Here is a 24,299-nt window from a genome sequence, read left to right as displayed (position 1 = left end):
TTTTCTGTAGGGCTTTTATCATGAGTGAGTGTTGGACTTTATCAGAAGCTTTTTCTGCATTGATTGAGATGATCATGTGATTTTTGTCTTTGGCTGTATTGCTATGGTGTATTATATTAATTGATTTGCATATATTGAACCATCCCTGCATTCCTGGGATGAATCCCACTTGGTCATGGTGTATAACCTTCTTGATGATTTGTTGTATTCTGTTTGCTAGTATTTTATTGAGAATTTTTGCATCTGTATTCATTAGGGAGATTGGCCTGTAGTTCTCTTTTTCGGTTGAGTCTTTCTCTGGTTTTGGTATCAGGATAATACTTGCCTCCAGGAATGAGTTGGGGAGAGTTCCTTCCCTTTCAATTTCATTAAAGAGTTTGAGCAGAATTGGCATTAAATCTTCTCTAAATTTCTTGTAGAATTCAGCTGTAAATCCATTAGGTCCTGAGCTTTTCTTCATTGGCAAGTTTTTTATTACATTTTCAATTTTGCTGGCTGATACTGAGTTATTCAGGATTTTTATATCTTTTCATTCAGCTTTTGTAATTCATATGTATCTAGAAATCTGTCCATTTCCTCTGTTTTCATCCTATGAGAGTAAAGATTTTCAAGGTAGGTATTGATGACCTTATGAATTTCTTCAGGATCTGTAGTGATTTCACCCCTTTCATTCCTTATTGCATGTATTTCAGTTTTTTCTTTCCTTTTTTGATAAGGTTGGCTAGGGGTTTATCTATTTTATTTATTCTTTCAAAGAACAAAATTTTCAATTCATTAATTCTTTGCATTGTTTTTTTAGTCTCCATTGTGTTAATTTCTGCCCTGAGCTTTATAATTTCCTTCTTCTTTGGGCTTTGGATTTGACTTGCTCTTCTTTTTCTAGCAGCTTGAGATACAGCATAAGATTGTTTACTTGTGCTTGTTCTGTTTTCCTGAGGTGGGAATTCACTGCTATAAATTTTCCTCTGAGGACTGCTTTCATTGCATCCCACAGGTTCCTGTAAGTTGTAGCTACATTTTTGTTTGATTGTAAATAGTGTTTAATTTCTTCTTTGATTTCATCTGTGACCTATTGGTTGTTCAGGAGGGTGTTATTTAATTTCCATGTGTTTGTGGAGTTTTTGTGACTTCTTTTGTCATTAGTTTCCAATTTCATTGCACTATGGTCCAATAGTATGCATGGGATAATTTTAATTCCTTTGCATTTACTTAAGCATGTTCTGTGTGCTAGCATATGGTCTATTTTAGAGAATGTCTTGCGTGCAGCTGAGAAGAATGTATATTCTGATGCTGTTAGGTGGAACCCTCTGTAAAGGTCTACTAAGTCCATTTGTTCACAAGTTTGGTTTAGTTCTGTTATTTCTTTGCTGATTTTTTGTGTAGTTGATCTATTTCTTTGTGACAATGGGGTGTTAAAGTCCCCTGTTATGATTGTATTGCTGCTTATTTCATTTTTCATGTCTGTTAAAATTTGTCTTACATAATTGGGAGCTCCTGTATTTGGTGCATAGATGTTTATGATTATTATCTCTTCCTCTTGAAGTTTTCCCCTCACAAGTATATAATGACCTTCTTTATCTCTTTTGATTGTTCTTGGTTTGAAATTCACATTGTATGCAAACAGAACAGCTACACCTGCTTTTTTCTGGATTCCTGTCATGTGGCATATTGTTTTCCATCCTTTAATTTTCAGTCTGTGAATTTCCTTTTGAGTTAAATGTGTTTCTTGTATCTAGCATATAGTTGGATTTTGTTTCTTGATCCACTCTGCCAGTCTGCTTCTTTTGATAGGTGAATTGAGACCTTTTACATTGATAGTTATAACTGATATGTATTGGCTTATCTTTGTCATGTTATTTTCCTGCTGTTGGTTCCTCCCTTGTCCCTCTGTTTAACTGCTTGATCTGCTTGGTGGTTCCTTTCTATTGTTGTTCTTGAAGTTGTAGTCTTTTTAAACTCTTTCTAGAATATCTTTTAGTACTCTCTGTAGGATTGGTTTGGCACACATGAATTTCTTCAGTTGTTCTTTATTGTGGAAATACTTTATTTCTCCATTAATTTTGAAGGATAGTTTTGCAGGGTACATCAATCTGGGTTTGAAGTTGTTTTCTTTCAGTACCTAAAATACTTCCCTCCAAGCTCTTCTTCACTTGATGGTTTGGGTTGAGAAATCTGCCATGATTCTGGTGGTCTTTTCTTTATAGGTGATCTGTTTCTTTTCTCTAACAGCTTTTAATATTCTGATCTTTTGTTGAATATCTGGGATTTGATCACTATATGTCTGGGTATAGATTTATTTTGGTTATGGCTAATTGGAGTTCTATATGCTTCACTTATTGTATGTCCAATTCTTTTTCCATGCTTGGGAAATTTTCTGCTATTATTTTTGCAGATAGTCTTTTTATGTCATTTGTGTTGACACCTGCTGTTTCATTGACACCTGTTAATCTTACATTGTTTTTCTTCACTTCATCTTGCGGTTGTTGAATTGTTATTTCCTGGTTCCTTGTTATTTTTAAGAGATCCTTCCTTTCACGTTCGTTAGTGGCAATGCTATCTTCAAGGTCTGAAAGTCTATCTTCAGCTTTGTTCAAGCAGTTTTGCCAGCTTTCGATAAAAGTTTTAATTTCCTGGATATCTGTCTAAATCTGCTTCATGCATTCTAATTCTTTTCTATATTATTCACTCAAGGTTTCCATGAGTTGTCTGTGCTCCTTTGTTTTCTTATCAGTGTCTTCTTTGGATGTGCTGAGTAATTCTTTCATTATTGTTGTCATTTCTTTTTTTACCGAGAGATTATTTCTGATCTGATGTCTTCTATGGCCTGAGGGAGTTGTTTCTTTACTTCAGTTGCTATCATTTCAGAAATTTCAGGTGTATGACTTCCAAGCTCTTCTGTTTGCATGTCTCCTGGACTTGTTCTGGGTGGGGTAGAGTCTGAGATTGCAGTTTGCTCCTTCATTTTGTCATTTTTAAAAATCTAGAGGTTCCCTGGAGCTCAGCCTCACTCCCACAATGGTGTGGGAGTGGCAGGGCAAGGAGCTAAAGGTCCCCAGTGCTCAGTGTGGCTCCTGCACTGGTGTGTGGGGGTAAGGTGGGGTCAGAGATGCTCCTGAAACTTTCTTGCACTCAGTTGGCTCCCAGGCCAGTGGGGGAGAGGCAGGGAGGCTCCCTGGAGTTTCTGAAGCTATCTGGGGTTCATCCTGGCTTCCACAAAGGTGGGGGGGGGGGTCCAGGTTGTGGTCAACAAGGCTTCAGACATTGCCCAGGACCCAGCCCGGGTCCCACACCAGTAAGGGAGGGGTAAGAGCAGAATGACCAAGGCCACCGTCTCTGTCTGGATTTCAGCTCAGCACCCAGGGGGCTGTGGGTGGTGATGGGGGTGGCCACTGAGGTCCCAGAAGATGTCTAGGGTTCTTCCTGCCTCACATGCTGGTGAGGGAGGCACAGGGGCAGATCACCGGGGTTCCTGAAGATGTCCAGGGTTCAGCCCAGCTCCTGCGGGGATGCAGGGAGTGCAGGGAGTGGCCACCAAGGCCCCAGAAGGTGTCCGGGGCTCCACCCCCCTCCCATGCTGGTGAGGAGGCATGAGGGCAGCTCACCAGGGTTCCTGAAGATGTCCAGTGTTCAGTCTGGCTCCTGCAGAGATGTTGGGGGCACAGGGAATGCCCACTGAGGCCCCGGAAGATGTCCAGGGCACTGCTAGCCTCACACACTGGTGGGAGAGGCACGGAGGCGGCTCACCAGGGTGCCTGAAGATGTCTGGGGTTAAGCCTAGTGCCCACAGGCACACTAAGGGTTCAGGGAGTGGCTTCTGAGGCCCCAGAAGGTGACCATGGCTCTGCCTGCATTGCACGCTGGTTGGGGAGGTGCAGCGGTGGCTCACCAAGGTTTCTGAAGATGTCTGGGGTTCACCCCAGCACCCACAGATTCACTAGGGGTGCAGGGATAGGCCACTGAGGCCCCAGAAGGTGTCCAGGGCTCCACCTGCCTCGCACACTGGTCGGGGAGACATGGGGGTGACTCACCAGGGTTCCTGAAGATGTCAGGGGTTCAGCCTATCTGCTCAGCTTTCTTAATGCTTTTTGTTACATAATATTTTTAAAAATATTTTACTTTCAACCTATTTGTGATTTTACTTTTAAAGAATATCTGTTGTATACAACATGTAATTGGATTTCTTTGTCCAGTCTGAAAGAGTATGACTTTCAGTAACATTTACCATACTTACTCAAATGATTGGTTTTAGGTCTACTATTTTACTATAACTTTGTGCTTGTCCTATCTGTGTTTTATTCCTCTGTTCCTACCTGCCTATCTTCTTTTGGGCCAATTCAATATTTTTTAGATTTCCATTTTATGTATTAACCTTTTTAGTTATACACCTTTGGGTTAATTTTAGTGGTTTCTCTAGACATATCCTTAAGTATTCATAATCATTTAGAGTTAACATCATATCATTACTTCATATAAAATATAAAAATGTTACAACCATATAGATCTATTTACTACCCTCTCATTTATACTATAGTTGTCATGTGAATTATATTTTTGTTAAGACATTTCACACAGTTTTATGATTTTTAAACAATCACATATGTTTTAAAGAAATGAAGAGAAAAATCAGTCTTTTACACTTACCTACATATTTTCCCATTTCTGGCATTCTTCACTCTGTCTCAAATATCTGACTTTCTCTTAGTTTTTGTTTATTTTATAATGTTTTTATTTTGCCTTCAATTTTGAAGGATATTAGTACTGGTTACAGAATTTTATGTTGACAAATTTCTTTTAGTTTCACCATTGCATTTCTTAAAAGATGCTTTCTACTGTTTTCTAGCCTCCATTATTTCTGATGAGAATTCAGCCATCATTCACCTCATTCCCTCGTGTGTAAAATGTCACCCCAGCCCCACCCCGGTGCTGAGCATTGAACCCAGGGCCTTTGCATTGAGCTACATCCCCAGCACTATATGTTTTTATTTTTGAGACAAGATCTAAGTCACTAGATTGCCCAGGCTGGGCCTGAATTTGTAATCCTCATACCTTAGCCTCCCAGAGGACCGGGACTCCAGGCTTGTGCCACCATGCCAGCCTAAGTATCATCTTTCTCTGGTTACTTCTGAGATCCTCTCTGTTATGTTTAGTTATCAGCAGTTTGCCCGTGATGGTAATAAGTGGTTTTCTGTGTTCCTTACCAGGATCCTCACCTCTCTCCAGTGCTGTGGTAGCTTGAAGCCTTGTCCTCTCCTTCTCCAGTTCAGTAAGACTAGTATAGCCAGTCTTAGCCTCCTAGTGTAGAGTTCACTGGAACCCCAGTGATGAGTTGGAAAAAACAGGCAGCTCATTCAGTGCTCTTCTTTCTTCCCAGTCTTGAGCCCTCCAGTTTCTGCCTGCTTTTGGTCACTCTTCTCAACTTGGAGATACCGGTTATTTGTATATTGTCTAGAGATTCTAGGTGGTAGCTACAGGAGAATTGTCCCAATAGAAATTACTCTGCAACTGACATAAAATATAATAGAATTTAATATAAAGGCTGTTGGTTAGGTATTGAAAACTCAAAAAGCAAAACGAGAACACCGACATACTATGGAGGAAGCAGCTGCAGGAATAAGCTACTAGCTCTGAGCCAAGGGGGGCAAAAAAGAAGAGGTTGGAATTATTAAAATTTAGAAGCTTCAGGGAGGCTGGAATTAATGTTACTAAGGAGGTCTATAAACTGCTTCTAAAAGTGTTAGAAAATGCAAAATGGAAAGAACACTGCTGGTGGAGGGAAGGACTGTCCCAAGGGTAAAGCTCTTAACCTTGAAGGAGACAAAGACACAGCTCCTTTCTTCTCTAGCCTTCCACTCTGTGTCTGGCACCCTTTGTTGGCACAATCTGACAAAATAAATGAGCAAGCAAAGTATGAATGTAGTTTGTGGGGCCCGACCCCAGTATCACAAAAACAGAGCATAGAAGGGTGTGGGTATGAAGCTAAAAGACAGTAGCTTAATAACTGTAGCTCATACACTGGCCGCTCAGTATTCATACACATTCTTAGTCATGTGCTTGAATACCCAGGCAGCAGAAATAATCTTTTTCTGCCTGACAAGACACAGCTATCTTTCATGCAAGTGATGATCTGCCCAAAATAAAGCCACAAAGTGATTTCCAAGGAACTGCTTCTCCAGTTCCTACAACTTTCTGGAGTTGTGTGTGAGGACTGGCTTCCTTCACATTGGCTCCCCTTCTCCGGGCATTTAGGGATTTTGCAGCTTCTACTCCTTCCTCAGCATTTCCTTTTCTGATACCTTGTTAGCCTATCCTATCTTTTATTGCCCTCTCTGCTCTTTTATTCTATTTTCTCTTGTAGGTTTATACTTTTAATTCCTCCTTTTGTCTTTTCTGTGGGGCTTGGGGGAGAGAATAAATGGATCCATCTTGTAGCAGATAGTGTTATCTCGGAGAAAGGTACAATGAGATGGAGTGTGGGCTGCTGGAAAGCGCTTGTAAATGTAGTACTTGAGATGGGACTTGTGATTTTGGCGGGATTTAAATAGGTGGGGAAAAGGGATGTGTTCCAGGGTGGGCATGCAGGGGGAGAGATCAGTGTGTGGGGATCCGGAGACCTGCATTAGCAAGAGAATGCGCACAGGGGCCTGATGCTCGAGAGGGTGTGAGTGAGGAGGATGCCTGGGCTGCCTCCTGTGGGGTAGCAGCAGCAGATGTGCAGGAATTGGATTTTGTCACTGACACAGAGGGAGTTTTTAAAGGGCTTTTGAATATAAACTAAAAATAACTGAAGTAGTGATTGAAGAGGGTGAACTTGGCATGTTGCATAGAATGAGCAGGGGTGCAGCAGCATTGATGGCCAGGGAACCTAGCCCACCGTGCTTTCTAGGATCTTGTTTTGGTTTTTCTCCGGTACCGGGAACCGAACTCACGACCTTGCGCTTGTCAGGCAGATGCTTTGCCGCTGAGCTAAATCCCCAGCCCCCTCTAGGATCTTAAGACTCTCAGCTTTCTGTTTAAACATTTTTCTCTTTAAGATAAAGTATTGTGAAGATGTAATGAATTTATCAGCAGACTTCTTTTAGATCATGGTATTTGATTTATTTAAAAAGTGCCGAGTTTTGCCGAGCACAGAGGTACATGCCTGTAGTCCTAGCCACTCAGGAGGCTGAGTTGAGAGGGACATTTGAACCTAAGAGTTTGAGTCCAGACAGGCAACATAGCAACCAAGACCCTATCTCAAAATTAAAAACCAGCAAAAGTTACAAGTTTTAACAAAAGTCTTCACCAACCAAAAGATCACAGGCTAGTATTCCTGGACTATTTGAAGAGAGGGTTGATAGAATGACTTTGATCTGGCTGGTTTCATTGAATCTTAAGGTTGGTGTTTAGTTTTAAATTTCATGTTTTTGTACCAAGTTTTGAGTGTTCTTATGAATATTTTCACCAGGAAGTCAGTCATTCTGAATTGTCCTAGTTACATATTGCTAAATTTTACATGATTTTATTGCAGAACTTTTTTTGTTTTTCTCACATGTAAAATGAAAGCTTGTGGAAAAAATATTAAATGAAATTTCGCTTTTAAATAGTGAATGCTTATATGTAAATATGGTGATATACACATGTACTCTGGAATACCATAAATCTAGTTTCTACTAGGACTATATTAGCATTTTTAACAGAACCTTTACCAACTAAATATAACTGGGCCATATTCAAACTAGGAATATTTTAGAAGCAGTTATTTTCATTTACCACTTTTCAGTTTCCTTTAATCACTATTAAGTCATTCACCTGTATTCAATTTAGAAAAACACATGCATTACTTTTTTTGTAATTCTTGTGCCTCAGTTATACTTTCACCCCACAAGCACTGAGCAACTCAGCTAAGACTGGCACTGTTATGTGTTGGGATCCAAAGACAACTAATACAAGGTCTGCTTGAGAGACTGCTGTCAGGGGAAGACTGGCAGTGAATGAAGAGTTCTCATTACTCACAGGCTCTGGGCAGGATATGGTGTGATGGGCAGTAATACGTTAGAGCAAGGAGAGAAAAGGGCCAGGCAGGATTTATAGAAAAAGTGATACTTGAATTGAGTTTTATGAGGGACACTGAAAAAGCATAGACTTCCTAGTGGAGATACATACCCACGTAAGTTTCTTGAATTGTATTATTCTCAGTTTATACCAGCAACTTTTTTCTAGCCTCCATCTATGGATGGAAATAGAAAGAATTTTTTTTTTTGGTTTTTTTCTGGTACCGGGAATCAAACTCACAACCTCACGCTTGCCAGGCAGGCGCTGTGCCGCTGAGCTAAATCCCTAGCCCTAGAAAGAATTGTAGTGTCAAAGAAAATCTGTTTTTGCTTTTATAACCCAGAGCCTAAAAGTGATGATGGGAGCATATAAATGTGCACTATGAGTATGTTGTGATGTACATTGTGATAATGAATTGCATGATCTCTGCATCCTCGTCCCTTTTGGGAGTTTCAAATTGTATCATCCTCTTTCTGCCCTCCCTCACCTAGTTATGCTTTTGATTTCACTAACTCAATCTCTTAAAAATAGTTTTCTTTCTCTTTATATCCAGATTCATATGAAACTCACTGAGAGCAAGCCCTAGCATTGAGTATTGATAGTAATTTGCATGTAAAATTCAGACTAGGCCCATAATTCATGGGTTTAGTAGATACCTCACACTCCTAGATCAGCCTGGCATGGTGGCATATGCCTGTAATCCCAGCACTCAGGAGGCTGAGGCAGGAGGATCATTGCTAGTCCAAGACCAGCCTGGGCTACAAAGTGAGCTCAAGGCTAGCTTGAACTGCATAGCGAGACCCTGTCTCAAAAAGACCAAAAAAAACCCCACATTCCTAGATCAGATCCACCTTAAATTTCATCTCCATACAATTCCTTAAGTGTCTTCTATTTGTAATAAAAGTTGTGTGTCTATTATGTTCCAAGCTCTATTCTAGGTTCTTTGGTGGTATTGACTAGAATGGACAGATCCCTAACTTAATGGAATTTATGTTTTAGTCATTGTCAGAATAGCTCAGAAAGGTTTTTCTTTTTTACCATGTAGACAAAGGACTTATTAAAATTATGCTGCTAAAGTACTGAGTTTCTTTAGTGTGTCTTTCATAGGTACTAGGGAGAAGGCATTTTTTATTTCAGAGGAAAAAGAAATTTTTATAGCTACAGGTCCTATAAGGATAGACCAGTATGATGTGGCACATTTTCCCTAGTTTATTTCATGAAAGATGAAAGTTTGAAGGCACTAAAAATACAGTGGTTTCAGAGACAGATAAGTAGGTGAAGGGAGAAATATTTAAAGACAAGTTATTTGAAGCTTTCCTTGCCTTGTGTTTGAGGAGAAAGGGAGAAGGCATCCACCAAATGACTAAGGCACCAATTATAGCTTGAGTGTACTTTAAATAGAATGTAGAAGCATAGTAAGAAAGCAGAAGAACTAAATAGGAAAGAATTCTGTTATGGCATTAAAATCCTATTTATTAAAATTGCAATGGATTTAAAATAGAATATTTTCACGTTTTATCGTAGCTTTTATTTGTTACTTTACAGATGCTATGCCTACCTCCTCAGAAAAAAGTCCCTCTCTGCAGACAAATCTGAGTTTGGACAAGGAATCAGAGAATACTATTTCAAATACAGTAATAGAAAACCCCTTGCAAACACCGCAGGGAAAGCAAGAAACCATAAACAGTGCTGAAATGTTGACAACTTTACCAGCATGTTGGTCATCAAGTAAAGAAGAATTTATCAGCCCCAATTTAAGGATATCAAAACCAGAGTCTACTTTCTATAACCAGTCTTCTGTAGAGACACTCTATGTCTCTCCCTCTTTCAAAACAGTTAAGCCAGTAAAGGAGATTGTAATCGGTGAGGACCTTCAGAAGCCAACACAAACCAGCATTGTTCAGATGGATACTGAAGACCTTAAGACCTTAACCACACGGGGTGAGTCTCCCCTCAAAACAAAGATGTACTCTTTGAAACATTCATCTTTTATTTTTCTCTGCTGTCTCTCTTGTGTGTGCATTTAATCTCCTTCATCAGTGAGATTAAAATGTACCTGCCATCAGGGTACTTTTCAGTTGGGAAAGTTTCCCTTTATTAAAGGACTAATAGGTAATTTATCACTGTGTATTACCAAGTATTAATTGAACATATTGCCGTGAGTTCTGAATAATTTTGGTGCTAACCAAATTAGAAGGAACTAGCATTAACTGAGCACTTCCTTTTATTTAGGTTACTTATTAAAAGATTGTGTGAAAAGGATTGGTTATTATGTATATTGGTATATATACACATGTATGTGTGTTCTTTTTGGGTATTGATTGCCCAAAAGGATCAAAGAATTGTATCCTTTCTCTGTCTTTATAAAACATTAAGAAAGTTGCGATATTGTTTAAGCTAGTGATAAACGATAAACCATTTGGGATTCCAGGTTGTTAGCTGTTGGTTATTAAATCCTGCCTTATATAATTATGCTTTCTTCTTTAAAGTTAATTAGGGCATAAATAATAACTTGTTTGTTCATGTATTTTTCAAAGACTAAGTAAGTGGTTTATTGGTTCTTATGTATGATGATGTTTACCAACTCATATAAATTCAAAGCTTTCAATATAAACCTTTTAAGTTGCCCCAAACAAGGATCAAAAGTACAGATAAATATAAATAGTGGGAACCATCACGTTGAGGTTAAAGAAATTTACCTTGGTTCTATTAAGGTCAGTGAACAATAAAAGATTCTCCTGTTGCTCCTTTGAGAGCATTTGATACTGAATAGCCTAGACAGTAGTAGAACTGACTCTTAGTTTTGTCACCAAATTAACTTTTGCGCTGAGACTGCTGATGTGGGAATCAATCGGTGCCAGTTATGAGAGCTGTGAAGGCTTCTATGTTCGGCTAGCCTTTGGGAAGTTGTTATTTTTGATTCATTTCTTTCATAAATACCACAAAAAGATAACTGAAAATATTTTTTGGCCACTCTCTCCACACTAAGTATTCTCAGTAGAAGTCAGCAAGAAGTTCCTATAAAACCAGTTGGCAGAAAGACTTTTGCATGTTGGCTGCAAAGAGCTAGTGTAAGTCATCATAAGGCAAGCAAGTTAGAAAACGCATAGTGACACAAGACCCCCGGGAGAAGGACATGAGACGTGCTGTAGTTTAGATCTAGAAGCCCCCTCAGAATCTCATGTGTTCAGAAGGGGATTTTCGGAGGGTGATTGGGTCACGGGTGTCTAGATTCAACATCAGATCAACCCACTGACAGGCTCATAGCTAAATGTGCTGTTCAGAGTGGGCCTGGGCCTAGTCAGAAGAGGTAGGCCTCTGGGGGTGTGACCTGGAAGCGTATAAGTTTTTTAGTTTTTTGGTTTTTGTTTTGTTTTTTGAGACAGTGTCTAAGTTGCTAAATGGCCCAGGTGGGGCTCAAACTTGAGATCCTCTTGCCTCAGCCTCCCAGAGTGTTGGGATTACAGTGTGTGCTACCACACCTGGCTTGTGAGAGTATTCTTGTCCCTGACTTCTCCTTTAGTTCTCCGCTTTCTGACAGCCGTGACATGAGAGCTTCTCTCTGCCATGGACCACGGACTGAAAACATGAGCCCAGATAACCCTCTCCTCCTTAGGTTGTGGCGCTGGTTATTTTGTCTCAGGGACGAGAAAGTGACTAAGTCAAGAAGAGCAAGCCCCCCTTTCACCTCAGTCCCCCGCTTTGATCAGAGGCCTGGGTTTTCCAGTTTCATCTGGCTTGGGAAACAGACTTGCAGTTTGGGGCTTCCCAAATATCAAGGTCTCAAAGGATCAGTATTCTAGATGATAGGGAATCACATAAAAGAAATTCTAGAAGTCTTTATGTAATTACGTACTGTGACACCGCCGATGTTCCAGATGCGAAGCCAAGAAACTAAATACGAAACAGCTTCTAAGAGGGCGACAAGTTAAGCAGAGATTCTGACAATCTTATGATACTCAGAGACCAATGTTGGAACTCAGAGTCTGTCAAGCTGTAGAAACCCTAGTAATACTCCAGGCTTTGAGCTGGGACTTCTGACAGGCTGTACGTCAAGATCAGCACTGGGAGTAGGGACAAACCAGAGCTAACACAGCCCTCACAAATACGGAAACCTAGCTCCGCCTGAGCCAAAGTGATGGTTTGTATTCCACCTGCCTTTTAGAAGATAAGTTAGCCCTTTCTTGAGAACTTCTATAATTTTACACACAAAAAAGGTAGCATTCAACAAAAAGTTACCAGATACAACAGGCAGAGGGTAACAGAAACAAATCTACAAGTAATCTAGGTTCTGAAGTTATAGGTAGGTACTTTAAATAATAATGATTAATGTGACCAAGAAAGGAGAGGAAAAGACGGTTATTTATTTATTTTCCAGGACTCAAACTCAGGACCTTGTGCTTGCCAGGCAGGTGCTGTGCCACTGAGCTATATCCCCAGCCTGTATCTTCCTTTTAATTGGAATGTTGATTTCATTTACGTTTAATGTTATTGCTAAAATGGATGGATTTAGGTCTCCAATTTTGCTATTTGTTTTATCCCTTTTTCCCCTCTTTTATATTAAATATATATTTTAGTATTCCATATTAATTCCTCAAAAATTTAGCTCTTTCAGTTTCCTTTTTAAAGTGACTATACACGTTCAACTAATATGAACTAATGATAGTTAATATTATACTATTTAATGTAAAATATGGAAATCTTTCAATGGTACAATTGCATGAGCTCCCCCATTCTTTGTGTTGTGTTATTATATTACCTCTGAGTCCTGGAAAATAAATAAATAAATAAAAGGAAGATACTTCAAACTGGATAGAACAGCAATACTCAGTCATATGCTGTCTGTATGGGAAGCACTTTAAATACAAATACATAAATTGATGGAAAGCAAAATGATCATTTTATACCAACTCTTTCAGAAAATAGAGAGAGACTTGCCCAACTCATTTTATGAAGCCGGCTCACCTATTACCAAAACTTGACAAACACATTACAACAAAAGTAAATTAGGGATCAATTTCGTCATTAATATAGATGCAAAAATCTTTTTAAAAACTTAATAAATCAATTCTAGCAGTATATAAAAATGATAATTACCATGATCAAGTAGAATTTTTCTCAGAACTTTAAGGTTAGTCTGACAGTTAGAAATAAATCTCTATAATCTGGTACATTAACAATAAGATAAAACATGTTTCATGCAGAAAAAACACTTAATAAAATTCTATGCTCAATTACAATTTTTTAAAAGTCTAAGCAAGTGATAAAGAAAAGGGAACTTCTGTCAAACTGATAAAGGACATATTTGAACAGTCCCTACTGCTGACATTAATTAATGATGAAAGACTAGATGTTGTACTAATCAAATCAGCAACAGGGAAAGAATGTCTCTTCTCACCACTTTTATCCAACATTGTATTGGAGGTCCTAGCAAGTGCAGTTAGGTCATAAAAAGGAAGTCAAGGACATATGTATTAGAAAGGAATAAGTAAAACTATTTTTACTCAAATATGATATGGATATCTGTCACAGATAGGAAATCCCAAAGAATTGGGGGAAAAAAATCCCAAAGAATTGACCAAAAAAAGCTGCTAGACCTAATAGAGGAGTTTAGTAAGACCACAGGGTACAGGTCAACATATAAAAGTGATTTGCAGCAGATGTGGCATGTACCTATAGTCCCAGACACCTGAGAGAGTACTGCAGAGGATCAGTTGAGCCCAGGAGGTCAAGGCCAGTCTGTTTATCCAATAATACACAATTAGAAATGGAAATTAAAAGAGCAGTACCATTTCAGTAGCATTTTACTCCCAGGTGTGGTGGTGCATACCTGTAGTCCCAGCACTCAGGAAGTTGAGGCAGGAGGATGGAGGATCATTGCTAATTCAAAGCCAGCCTGAGTTACAAAGTGAGCTCAAGGCCAGCCTGAACTGCATAGAGAGACCCTGTCTCAAAAACAAAAAACAAAACAAACAAACAAAAGAACCAGTAACATTTTAAAAAATACTTAACAAAAGACATGTAGGACTTCTGCACTGAAAACTATGAAACATTTTTTTCTTTTTTGCAGTACTGGGAATCAAACCCAGGGCCTTACACATACTAGGCAGTTACCATACTGCTGAGTTACATTTCCAGCTCAGAACATTTCTGAGAACAGTTAGAGAACCAAATAAATTGAGAGATATACTATGCTCATGGATTGGAAGACTCTTGTTAAGGTGTTGTTTCTGTCCAAGTCACTTTATAGATACAGGGCATCCCCAGGCGGCATTGTTGTGAAATCAGCAAGGTGAATCTGCCATGTATCCAGAATAGCTGAAATAATCTTGAGAGCCATGGAACTGCCAAGTATTTAGAATAACCAAAACAATCTTGAAGGTAAAAGAACAAAGTTGGAAGATTCCAATTACCTAATTTCAAGACATAGTCAAGCATGGTGGTGCACATCTATAATCCCAGTACTTAGGAGGCTGAAGCAGGAGGATTGCCACAAGTTGGAGGCCAGCTGGAACTACATAGCAAGACCCTGTCTCCAAATAAATAAATAAATAAAAATGAATAACATCATAAAGCTATTGTAGTCAAAATAGTGCAATACATATATTTTAAAGAAAGATTGTATTGCTTTTGTAAATAGTATGGAGCGTTTTAGGGTTTTTTTTGTTTGTTTTGTTTTTGGTCTTTTTGAGACAGGGTCTTGCTGTGTAGTTCAGGATGTTCTTGAACTCACTTTGTAGCCCAGGCTGGCCTCAACCCTGCCGTGAGCCTCCTGTCTCAGCCTCCCAAGTGCTTGGACCACAGGCGTGTGCCCAATCCAGTATAAAGCTTTTTTCTTTCTTTCTTTCTTTCTTTCTTTTTTTTTTTTTTTTGGTACCAGGAATCAAATTCTAAAGCTCTTTTAAATATTGAAATATTGGCTATTTGGTTGAAATCTCTTGACTGACAAAGTGATTGGTTGAATAACAGAATTGATATTGTCCTGTGATCATTGCTGTAGTGCTTATTTAATTGCTTATTACATTCTTACTTATAATATTCTATGTTTGATTTCTTTAAAAATTCATTTGCCCCTTAATTCTCCTTCCAATTCTGTTAATAGGGAGGGAGGAGACAGGTAGACAAACACACATACAGATATAATATGTTTGTGTGACATTGATAGACTTAACCTTGATTGCAAATTGTTAAAATTTCTGTTGACTTTGGGGGCAAATCATTTCTGTATTTGCTCTTTAGAACAGGACTTAGCACAAGTTCTGGAGTCAGGCTGCCTGGCTGCATGATCCTGGCTCAGGCACTGATTGCGTGGCATTAGATGAGGTCATGTGCAGCACACCGAAAACGATGGCACTGCCCCCGTGCTTCCGCATATGCACAGTGCATCAGCATGTAGAGCGCTGACAGTGGGACTTGACTCTCAGCAAGTGCAGTATAAAAGCTTGCTATTATTACTCCGCTGTCCGTATATTTAGGTCCGCTCTTAGAACAACAGAACCTCAACCTCCCTGAGGGGTGTAGCATGGCACAGGAGCCACAAGACTGTGGCGAAGGTTTAGCATAGCCACTGTAGGAAATGAGAGAAGTAGGTGACGGGCTGAGAGGTCGGTACCGGGTGCCCCCCTGGTTTGCAGAGGTCTGTGCTTGTCTCCAGTAGTGCCGAGCAGCCTGGGTATAGGAGTGAGAAGGGAAGATATGTAACACGCACAGGCGTAGGACACGGATTGGCAAACTACAACATCTGGGCCAAATCTGGCCACTGCCTGTGAGGGTGAAGAGAATGTTACTGGAATACCGCCTGGCTAATGGGTCTGTATATTGTCTACAGAAGCAGAGTTGTAACGGAGACTGTACGCACACAGAGCCTGAAATAGCTACTCTGCACCCCTTCACAGAAAAGGGGCTGACCAGGGCTTACGAGTTAGTAGATGAGGCAGACTTTAGCAGCACAGGGTGGCGCGAAAGTGGTTAAGTGACAGCGGGGATCTAGGCTGGATAGAAAGGAGTTGGTGCCACGCGGGCATTGATAGCAGGAGAGAAAGGACCTTTGGGTCTGTTGCCTCAGCGAGGCCCAGATGTACATGAAGTAAAGGGAAAGGGAGGGCTGGCAGTGAGTGAGGAGGAAAATAACCTTGGAAAAGATTTCAGAGCAGGGCAGTGCTGAATGCTGACTTGTTCCAGGTGGCTGAAGGTCACCATGGCTGAGGAATTCCAGAAATGAGGAGGGTAGAATGCTGGCTAGTGTCCATGGACCGCCACTCAGGTGATGGAGAATGGAGAAGATGATGTCCATTTTCTGGGTTTGTTTTCAAAAGTATTTGTTTAATAAAGGGTCCAGGTCCGACGTTGTTAACTCTTTGGGGATAATGTCTGGGAAAATTACGAAATATTTGCATGCTTGTATTTCAGAGGATCTCACATAAGGAGGCAGCCACCTATGCACCGCAGCATTGTTGCTGAACGTGAGGGACACGCAGCAACCTCATTTGACCCTTCCATACAAAGTAACATTCCCTGTAACATCCCATTGCTTCTCTTCAGTTTAATTTTAAGTTATTTATCTGTAGCTCAAACTATTATTTTGTCATTAGATATTTCATCATGCACACTAAGAAGGAAAAATAAAGAGCTACTCGATGTTTAGAAGCCAGACATGGTGGCAGACAGCTTTCATTATATTCTCCTAAGCCACACTTGTGGAAGGTGTGTTCCAGTACCGTGGACGCTTCTAATTTTTTGGGGAGATGACAAAGCCTGCCCCACAGCTTCCCATGTGGAGTGGTGGTGGGTGCCCTCACCAGCTGCCTCCTTTGTTTCTGGCTCATTGGTCCAGGAGTGGATATTCTGTACAGCTCTTTCTCAATTCCTCTTTGCTAGTAAAAGAAACCAAACACACACACACACACACACGCAGAGGATGTATTGACCATGCCTTTTTCTTTGTGTTTATAAAAGGCTCCAGACACAGAACAGTTAACAGCTTCCCTAAAAGAAAGAAGGAAATTTATAGAAAACGGCTCTGCAGAGTGTCCCAGCTAAGCCTGAGCTATTGGCCAGGCAGGTGCAGAAGCACCAGGCAGAAAGGAGTGAAGGGCTGCTCAGCACTGCCAGGGAAGCCAGGGGGGTGCTGGGAACTGGGAGCTGCACTGCTCCTGCCTGCTGATGTACAGGCAGAAAGAGCCCTCTGATTTTTAAGTATGGTGAGCCAGATTTATACTCTGTGAGGTAAGTGAGAAAACTTCTTTAATCCAAAAATTTGGTCTTCCCAGGAACTACTTAATATAAGTGATTTAGAGGTTTCCTTCATCTATTTATTTTATGTTATTTATAAGACATTAAATATTATGCTTTTTAAATATTGAGTTCTAATTCATATAGTATATAGCTTAATAATTTTTAGTATATTATCACAATTGTCCAACTATCACTGCTAATTCGAGAACATTTTCCGTACCCTAAAAGGCCTGTACCCATTATTACAATCACTGCCCATTTCCTCTTCCCCTAACTCCTCACAACCACTGATCTACTCTCTGTGTCTGTGTTTTGCCTGTTCTGGACATTTCATGTAAATGTCATCATACAGTATGTTGTCTTTTGTCTAACTTCTCTCGCTTAGTATAGTACCTCCAAAGTTCATCCTTGTGGTAGCATGCATCAGTACTTCATCCCTTTTCATACCCAAGTAATATCCCACTCTATAGATCAGTGGTGGCGAACCTTTTAGAACTTCAGTGATAACAAGCAGTCTGTTGCAGCCTGTGTGCCACAGGTTCACCACCACTGGTATAGATACACACATTTTATTTATCCATTTATCAACTGATGGACATTGAGGTTATTTCTACTTTTTTGTTCATTATAAATAATTCTACTATGGACATTTGTAGAAAATGTTACATTATTTAGCCATAGGTCAAAATTAAAATAATTTATATAGTGAACTTGATTGATAGTCATTGTGTAACAGCTAGGAACACCAAAAGGAATGAATTGGAGAATTAAAAAAATCCCTGTGGGGGCTGGGGATTTAGCTCAGTGGCACAGTGCCTGCCTGGCAAGCGTGAGGTCGTGAGTTAGATTCCCGGTACTGGAAAAAAAAAAAAATCCCTCTGTTTTAGAGTGAACTGTTTAAATATGTTTAGCCAGCCAGGTACCTTTTTTCAGAAAAATTTATATTTACAGATAACAAGGGATTTTAAATATTTCTAGAAATTTATTTGTTCATATTCGTAGCACAGTTGTCTTACACGCCCTTTACATTGAAACTATAATATCTTAATTAACTGATTTAATATTTATGAACATAAAAAAGTAAAACTAGCATGTCAGCCTTTGGGATGATTTTATCAGTGGTGTCTTCAAGCAGGCATCGTACTGGCCCATATACACCACAGTGAGATTGTAAGACGTATGCACTTACTGCATCTTACTTGCAATATTCGCTGCATGCCCACTCTGTTGAAGAGGGTGAATGTTAACAAGATACCCAGACCACTTTGGGAGCGAGCCAGAGAAGGGGAACCAAATGGGCAGCAGAGGTATGCCCTGAAGAGCAGCTTGACGTGTGGGTGCAGCATTGGAGTGTTTGGAAACAAAAGTAAATCTGTGTGCACAGAGATGAGTGGCTTTTATGAGAAAAAGCATCACTCAGCCTGTGACTCAGGCTACAGAACTGTAAACCAGGGTAAGCTCTGGAGCCAGCAGTGGTAGCCACAGGGCAAAAAGGTGGACAGAGTAGAAGCAGTGGTTCTCCACCTTCAGCAGGCCTCAGAAGCACCTGGAATCTTGTTGAAACTCAATTTCCTGGGCCCAGCCCTCAGTTTATTTTTCAGTAGGTCTGGAGTGGGGCCCAAGAACCTCATTTCTAACATGTAGCTAGGTGATGCTGCTGCTGCTGCCACATTTGGGAATCAGTAGCATAAAGTAAATACCAGAATTTTCTTTTTTTGGTGTTTTTTTTTTTGGTTTTTCTCCGGTACCGGGAACCGAACTCACAACCTTGCACTTGCCAGGCAGGTGCTTTGCCGCTGAGCTAAATCCCCAGCCCCCAATACCAGAATTTTCAATCACATCATGTGTGTGTCTAACATAACTGTATTATCTTTATGTATATGATAGCAATATGTTAACATTTGACTCAAATACTATTTACTTCTTGACCTACTTAAAAGTTTCTTATTAAAGCTTCCTTTCTGATTGAGTAAACTGAAGTTCTATTTCTAGAATAGTTTCCTAGTACTCAAGCAAGTATGTTTTGGGTCCTAGACTCTTAGAGTCTCATGGAGACATAGTTCTGCTGCCTTATTCATGAAGCCTTCTTGCCAAATAGTCATTCAAACTGTGCATGAGATCCGTGAGTCAAAGTCTCCATTTCCCAAAGGAGTGTGCTTCATATGTTGAAAACCATGACTATTAGAAAGCTCTCCATTATTAAGTGGGCTAAAAGATGTTTCCCTAAAACTTTCACCTATTGATCACTGTTCTAACTCATGTGCAATATGAAAAATGATACTAAGATTTCACGACTATCTTCAAATAATTAAATGTGGTCTTTCATTTATTCTTCCACCATCTTTTTTTTGGACAAAGATTAGTATATCTGTCACCCATTCATTATAAATAAGATATCAGGTTCCCACTTTATCCTGGTTGCCTCTCTTTTTTTATATTGAGAATTTAACGTAATTCCATAATAAGTAAAAATAATGTTAAGATAGTGGAATAGTCTAGAAATAGAGTCTACTAGTTAAGATTATTTGCATGCTTTGACACTGGAAATACATGAATTTGAATACTCTATCTGCCTCTGTTTAACATCATGATCTTGGGAAAGATTTCGAGCTTCTGTGAGATTCCTTTTCCTCATATTTAAATTGGGGTTATAAAGCCTTCTCCACATCTGGTGCTGTATTAATCTGTGTTCTGTTGCTATAACAAAATACATTTAGGCTAGATACTTTATCAGTAAAAGGAGTTTGTTTAGCTCACAGTTCTGAATATTAAGAGCATGACACCAGCATCTGTTCAGCTCTGATGAGCACCTCTTCGGCTGCATCACAACGCAGTGAATGGCATTGTGGTAAAGCACAGTGAGACAAGAGGCCTCAGACAGGGTCTAGGCTCAGACTTGCTCTTTCAAACAGCTCAGTCTTGTGGCAACTAACCTGGCTCCCATGAGAACTGCATTAGTCCCTTCTGAAGGCAGCAGCTCCCACTGGGCCCCACCACTTAAAGGTTCCACCCCCTCCTTACAGTGCCATTCTGGGAACCACGTGGACTGTGAGGGACAAGCTACATCAACAGCAGGTACTGAATAGAATTAGAAAACAGCTATTTGAAAAGCACTTAAATCTTTAAACTTCACCCTGCCAAGGAGCTGAATAGTCACCCTAAATACCCATCACTGCTAGGCCCTGGCGGAACCTGGAGATTATTTTCTGACAGAGTAGGTGGAGGATTTCTGAAATTGAGATGAGTGCTGTAACCCAGACTGCAGGAAGAGGTGGTCATTACGCAGTCCAAAGGCTACGTGCTGCAGCCTCCCTTACCCTAGCGGTCTCCATCCGCCTTTGCAGCCGGACCTTTGCCTGCTAGGCAGGTAACAGCAAATTATTCCTGTAAGAACTTGAACTGTCTCAGAGGAAAAAACAAAGATATTACTATTAGTAGCTCCCTAACAAACAACCCACCTAAATGACTATGCTCTGAGCCTCAAAGATGACAAACTCCATACTCACATCCAGAGCTTCCCTTTAGCTTTTTAACCCTATCTTAATGCAGACGTGGAGTATCAGACAGCTGAAAAAAATTCCCACAAGAAATAGTGAGGCAAAACAAAAATAATTTGGAGGGAACAGGTTATACTGTGAAGGGAAAAGAAAACTTAAAAATAACAAAACTCATCTTTACTATCCTCAAAGAGATAAGAAAATTCAGTGTAACCAGGAAACAAGAACAGGATGTCACAAGAAGAACTGAGAACAACAACAGAAGAGTGCTTGGAAGTTAAAATTTATAGTAGCAGAAATGGGAAACTCAGTGGTAGAATTGGAAGGTAAAGTTGGCAAAATCTCCAAGAAAGTAGAGCAAAGAGGCAAACATAGGAAAAACGGGGAAAAAAATAGAAAATTAGAAGATTAGCCTAAGAGATCTAAGAACTACACAAGGTGAGCTTCAGAAAGAACAGAGAAAACACCAAGGAGAAGATAATTGATTAAATCCTTTCAGAAATTTTTGAAATTGAAGGAAATGAATTGCCTGTTTGAAAGTCTCACTTTCACTTGACCTCAGGGAATGAAATTCATCCCATTTCAAGGCACAGCATTTGGAAGCCGCACAACATCAGGGCCAACGAGGAAAAGCTTTCTAATACTTCAGAGGCAGAATAAGGTATATACACTTAACAAGAATTAAAATAATTCCAACTTTTGAATACTGGAGGTGAGAAGATGGTAAAATATGGCCTTCAAAATTCTGAAAGAAAAGAATTTCTGTCTAGATTTACCTAACCAATCTATCATTAAGCCTAAAAGCAAAGTCCATTTTCAGACACAAAGTTCCCAAACCTTTACCTTTTATTCATCCTTTTCATTGATCTCCTGGAGAATGTGCTACCCCAAAGTGAGAGTGAACCAAGCAGGAGGACGTTGGATATACAAAATAGAGAGCCGGCCCTGGAGGGTAGGAAAGGGACATGTCAGAGGACACCCAGCGCACACCAAGTTAGAATGCAGCAGTGCCACTCAGGACACGAATCTGCAAGGCTTTCCTCACTGGCGTGCCCACTAGCATTGTAGCATCTGTTTCCTCCAAAGATAGAATGTCCAGATTCGCCTGACCTACATCCTGAAGTGTACATGGCTTGTCCTGACCACGTACGGCGAAGTTCCTGCTTTCCCTTTCATGTCCTGCTGCTGCACCAGCTTAGAATACTCATTTCATCCTCAAAAGAGTTTTATGATTAGAATTTTTCCCGAAAACTGGAGATGGGCCACAAAGGGCGTTCACAGGCAAAAAATAGAGAGTAGCCACCTACCCTGGCCATATTTTTTATAAGAGTTCCAATTTAGAAGGGACCTGAATGTGTAAAGAAAATGCAATACAGATAAGTCGTCATGCTAAGTGGTAAGCATCAGTTTTCCTGCTCTGTGGCTTGCAGTGAATAAGTCTTGCTCAAGTATCAAGCTCAGAGTAAGTCACAGAGACTAAACTGGCTTTCACTAGTTTTTACCATCTATCCACAGATGAATGTAAATAACTATTCCATGAAGAACAAACAGTTCTGTGTTTAAAAAAGAAGCATATCACCTGAATAAGATACTGCAGATTTCTCCGAATTTTAAGTATGCTAATAGACCAGTGAATAGATCAGTCCCGACGTAGGACACAATGTGCAGTTCGCCCAGCCTTACTTGACCACAAAGCCCTGTTTCACAAAAACATGCAATGTCTTGAAGAACACATTGTTCCTCAGAAGAGTTCTGGGAATAATGATTTAGAATGAAGTATGATAAAAAAAAAAAAAAAAACATTTAATGTGATTTGGCCTGAAAAAGTAGATTTTTTTCTCAAATCTTTAATTTTACAGGAATTTTTTTGTTTAACAGAAATCAGGTTTAGAATGATTTTTATGTTGCTTCCAGTTTATTGGTAAGAAAAATGATTATATATGAGTGCTAAAGTGTTCTGAATCTCAGATGGGTTGGGCTTCAGCTTTGATTGTATTTGACCGCAGAGAGGAAAAGATTGATTTCGCTAACTTTGGGGTATTTCTCATTAGTTGGTAGTTCATCTTGTCGTCATCACCATCTTGTGGGGTGGGGGGGATGAAAGACTAAATTGCAGGTTTCTCAGACTTTCTACTTTAAATACCAAGTTAAAATGCCGGCAGTCAGTAGAATGGGGTTTAATGCTCTTCTCTCTGATGAAGTTTAGTGTAAAAATATGTTGGGCAGGGTTTGGGAGTCAAGATGAATATTGATAATCCTATTTTAGGTTCATTTCCATGGTATTATTGATATATAATACATCTGTAGATTTTCTCAGTTTCCTGCTTTGGATTTTTTAAGGCTTATTATGAATATTTAACATTTAAAATTCTAAGTAGTTTATATTGAGACCTTCCATATAGACTTCTACATTATGAAGTTGTTCTATTACTCTCATGTATGTGTTACATAAATCTTTCTCTCTCATTTATGCATTTTAGTTTCAACTACCTCTGAGGGGACATCTTCCTTTTCTGCTTCCTCCGTGTCACCTCCTGATGCAGCGCCTCCAGAGAAGCCAGTTCTCCACTTACCCCTGGATGTGCCCAGGCCTTCCTTCTGGGCTCTGCCGCATCCACAGTGGTCTTCTGCCTCCATTAAGCATAGAGCTGAGGCAGCCAGGGCCCACCACCCCTTCGCCCCTAGGGGCCTGGTGTCTTCTGATGAAGAGGAAAATGACAATCTCAACCTGCTGGAAATTCTGCCAGATAACTCTGATTCTGCTAAGAACCAGACAAGTCACATTTCCAGCAGTACCTGGGTAGCTTTTCCCACCCAAAATGTAGACAACATTCCCTCCATGTCCTGTCCTAGTTTTCAGCCCAGCAAAGAGAACCTGCCTAGGGAACCTGAAGCAAAGAGTTCCATTACAGTTCTTCTAGAGGAGGTGAAAGTTGCGATAGTAAGACTCCATGAAGATCTGAGCACAGTGATACAGGAGCTTAGCGTCATCAATAGCCACCTGGTAAGCATGAGCAAGAGTGGTCTGCAGGTCAGCAAACCTTTGTAGACTTCTCAGTCTGCCCAAGTCTGACATCCTCAATAGCCACTTTGATAGAATTCATGTGGTTCCACTTCCGAAAACACTTAAGAAGTTAACACTTTGTAGATTCTCCTTACTATGGGGAAAGAGTGGTAGTGTAATTTTCCTTGTCAGGTTTATTAACAAGTATCTTTCAGCCAGGCATGGTGGTGCACACCTGCAGTCCCACCACTCTGGGAGGCTGAGGCAGGCAGACCACAAGTTCAAGGCCACCCTAGATGACTTAGTGAGACCCTGTCTCAGAATTTAAAGAATAAATAAAAGGGGCTGGAGATATAATTCATTACCGAGGCCCTGGGTTCATTTGCCGGCATGAGGAATTTTAAACCAGTAAATTCATTTGCATGGTTTATTTTCCAAAGAGAAGCCACCTTTGATAATTTCCAGTTTGTATTAGTCCACTTGCACCTGAAGAGAACGTCATTCTTCCATGCCTTGTATTGCACCTCAGAATG

The 24,299-nt window shown here is 40.1% G+C and overlaps 1 protein-coding gene across 2 annotated transcripts in view; it reads left to right on the top strand.

Annotated features, from left to right (window-relative positions):
• The window catches only part of Enthd1 (ENTH domain containing 1), a 104,191-nt gene extending 80,140 nt beyond the window's left edge, over positions 1-24,051 (top strand). Inside the window, exons 6-7 of one of the 2 annotated variants that reach the window (XM_013511604.1) lie at positions 9,868-9,972; positions 23,243-24,051. In XM_013511604.1, the coding sequence (XP_013367058.1) occupies positions 9,868-9,972; positions 23,243-23,811 (674 nt within the window). In that variant the 3' untranslated portion in view covers positions 23,812-24,051. Of the gene's footprint in view, positions 1-9,576; positions 9,973-23,242 lie in introns of both variants that reach the window. The other variant, XM_005379305.1, reaches the window with a different exon arrangement.
• Positions 24,052-24,299: the final 248 nt, after the last annotated feature.

Source organism: Chinchilla lanigera, unplaced genomic scaffold (assembly GCF_000276665.1).
Source record: "Chinchilla lanigera isolate Chin_1 unplaced genomic scaffold, ChiLan1.0 scaffold00012, whole genome shotgun sequence".
Taxonomy (NCBI): domain Eukaryota; kingdom Metazoa; phylum Chordata; class Mammalia; order Rodentia; family Chinchillidae; genus Chinchilla; species Chinchilla lanigera.
The sequence above is the reverse complement of the archived record's forward strand: the minus strand, read 5'-3'. Positions and strand labels throughout refer to the sequence as shown.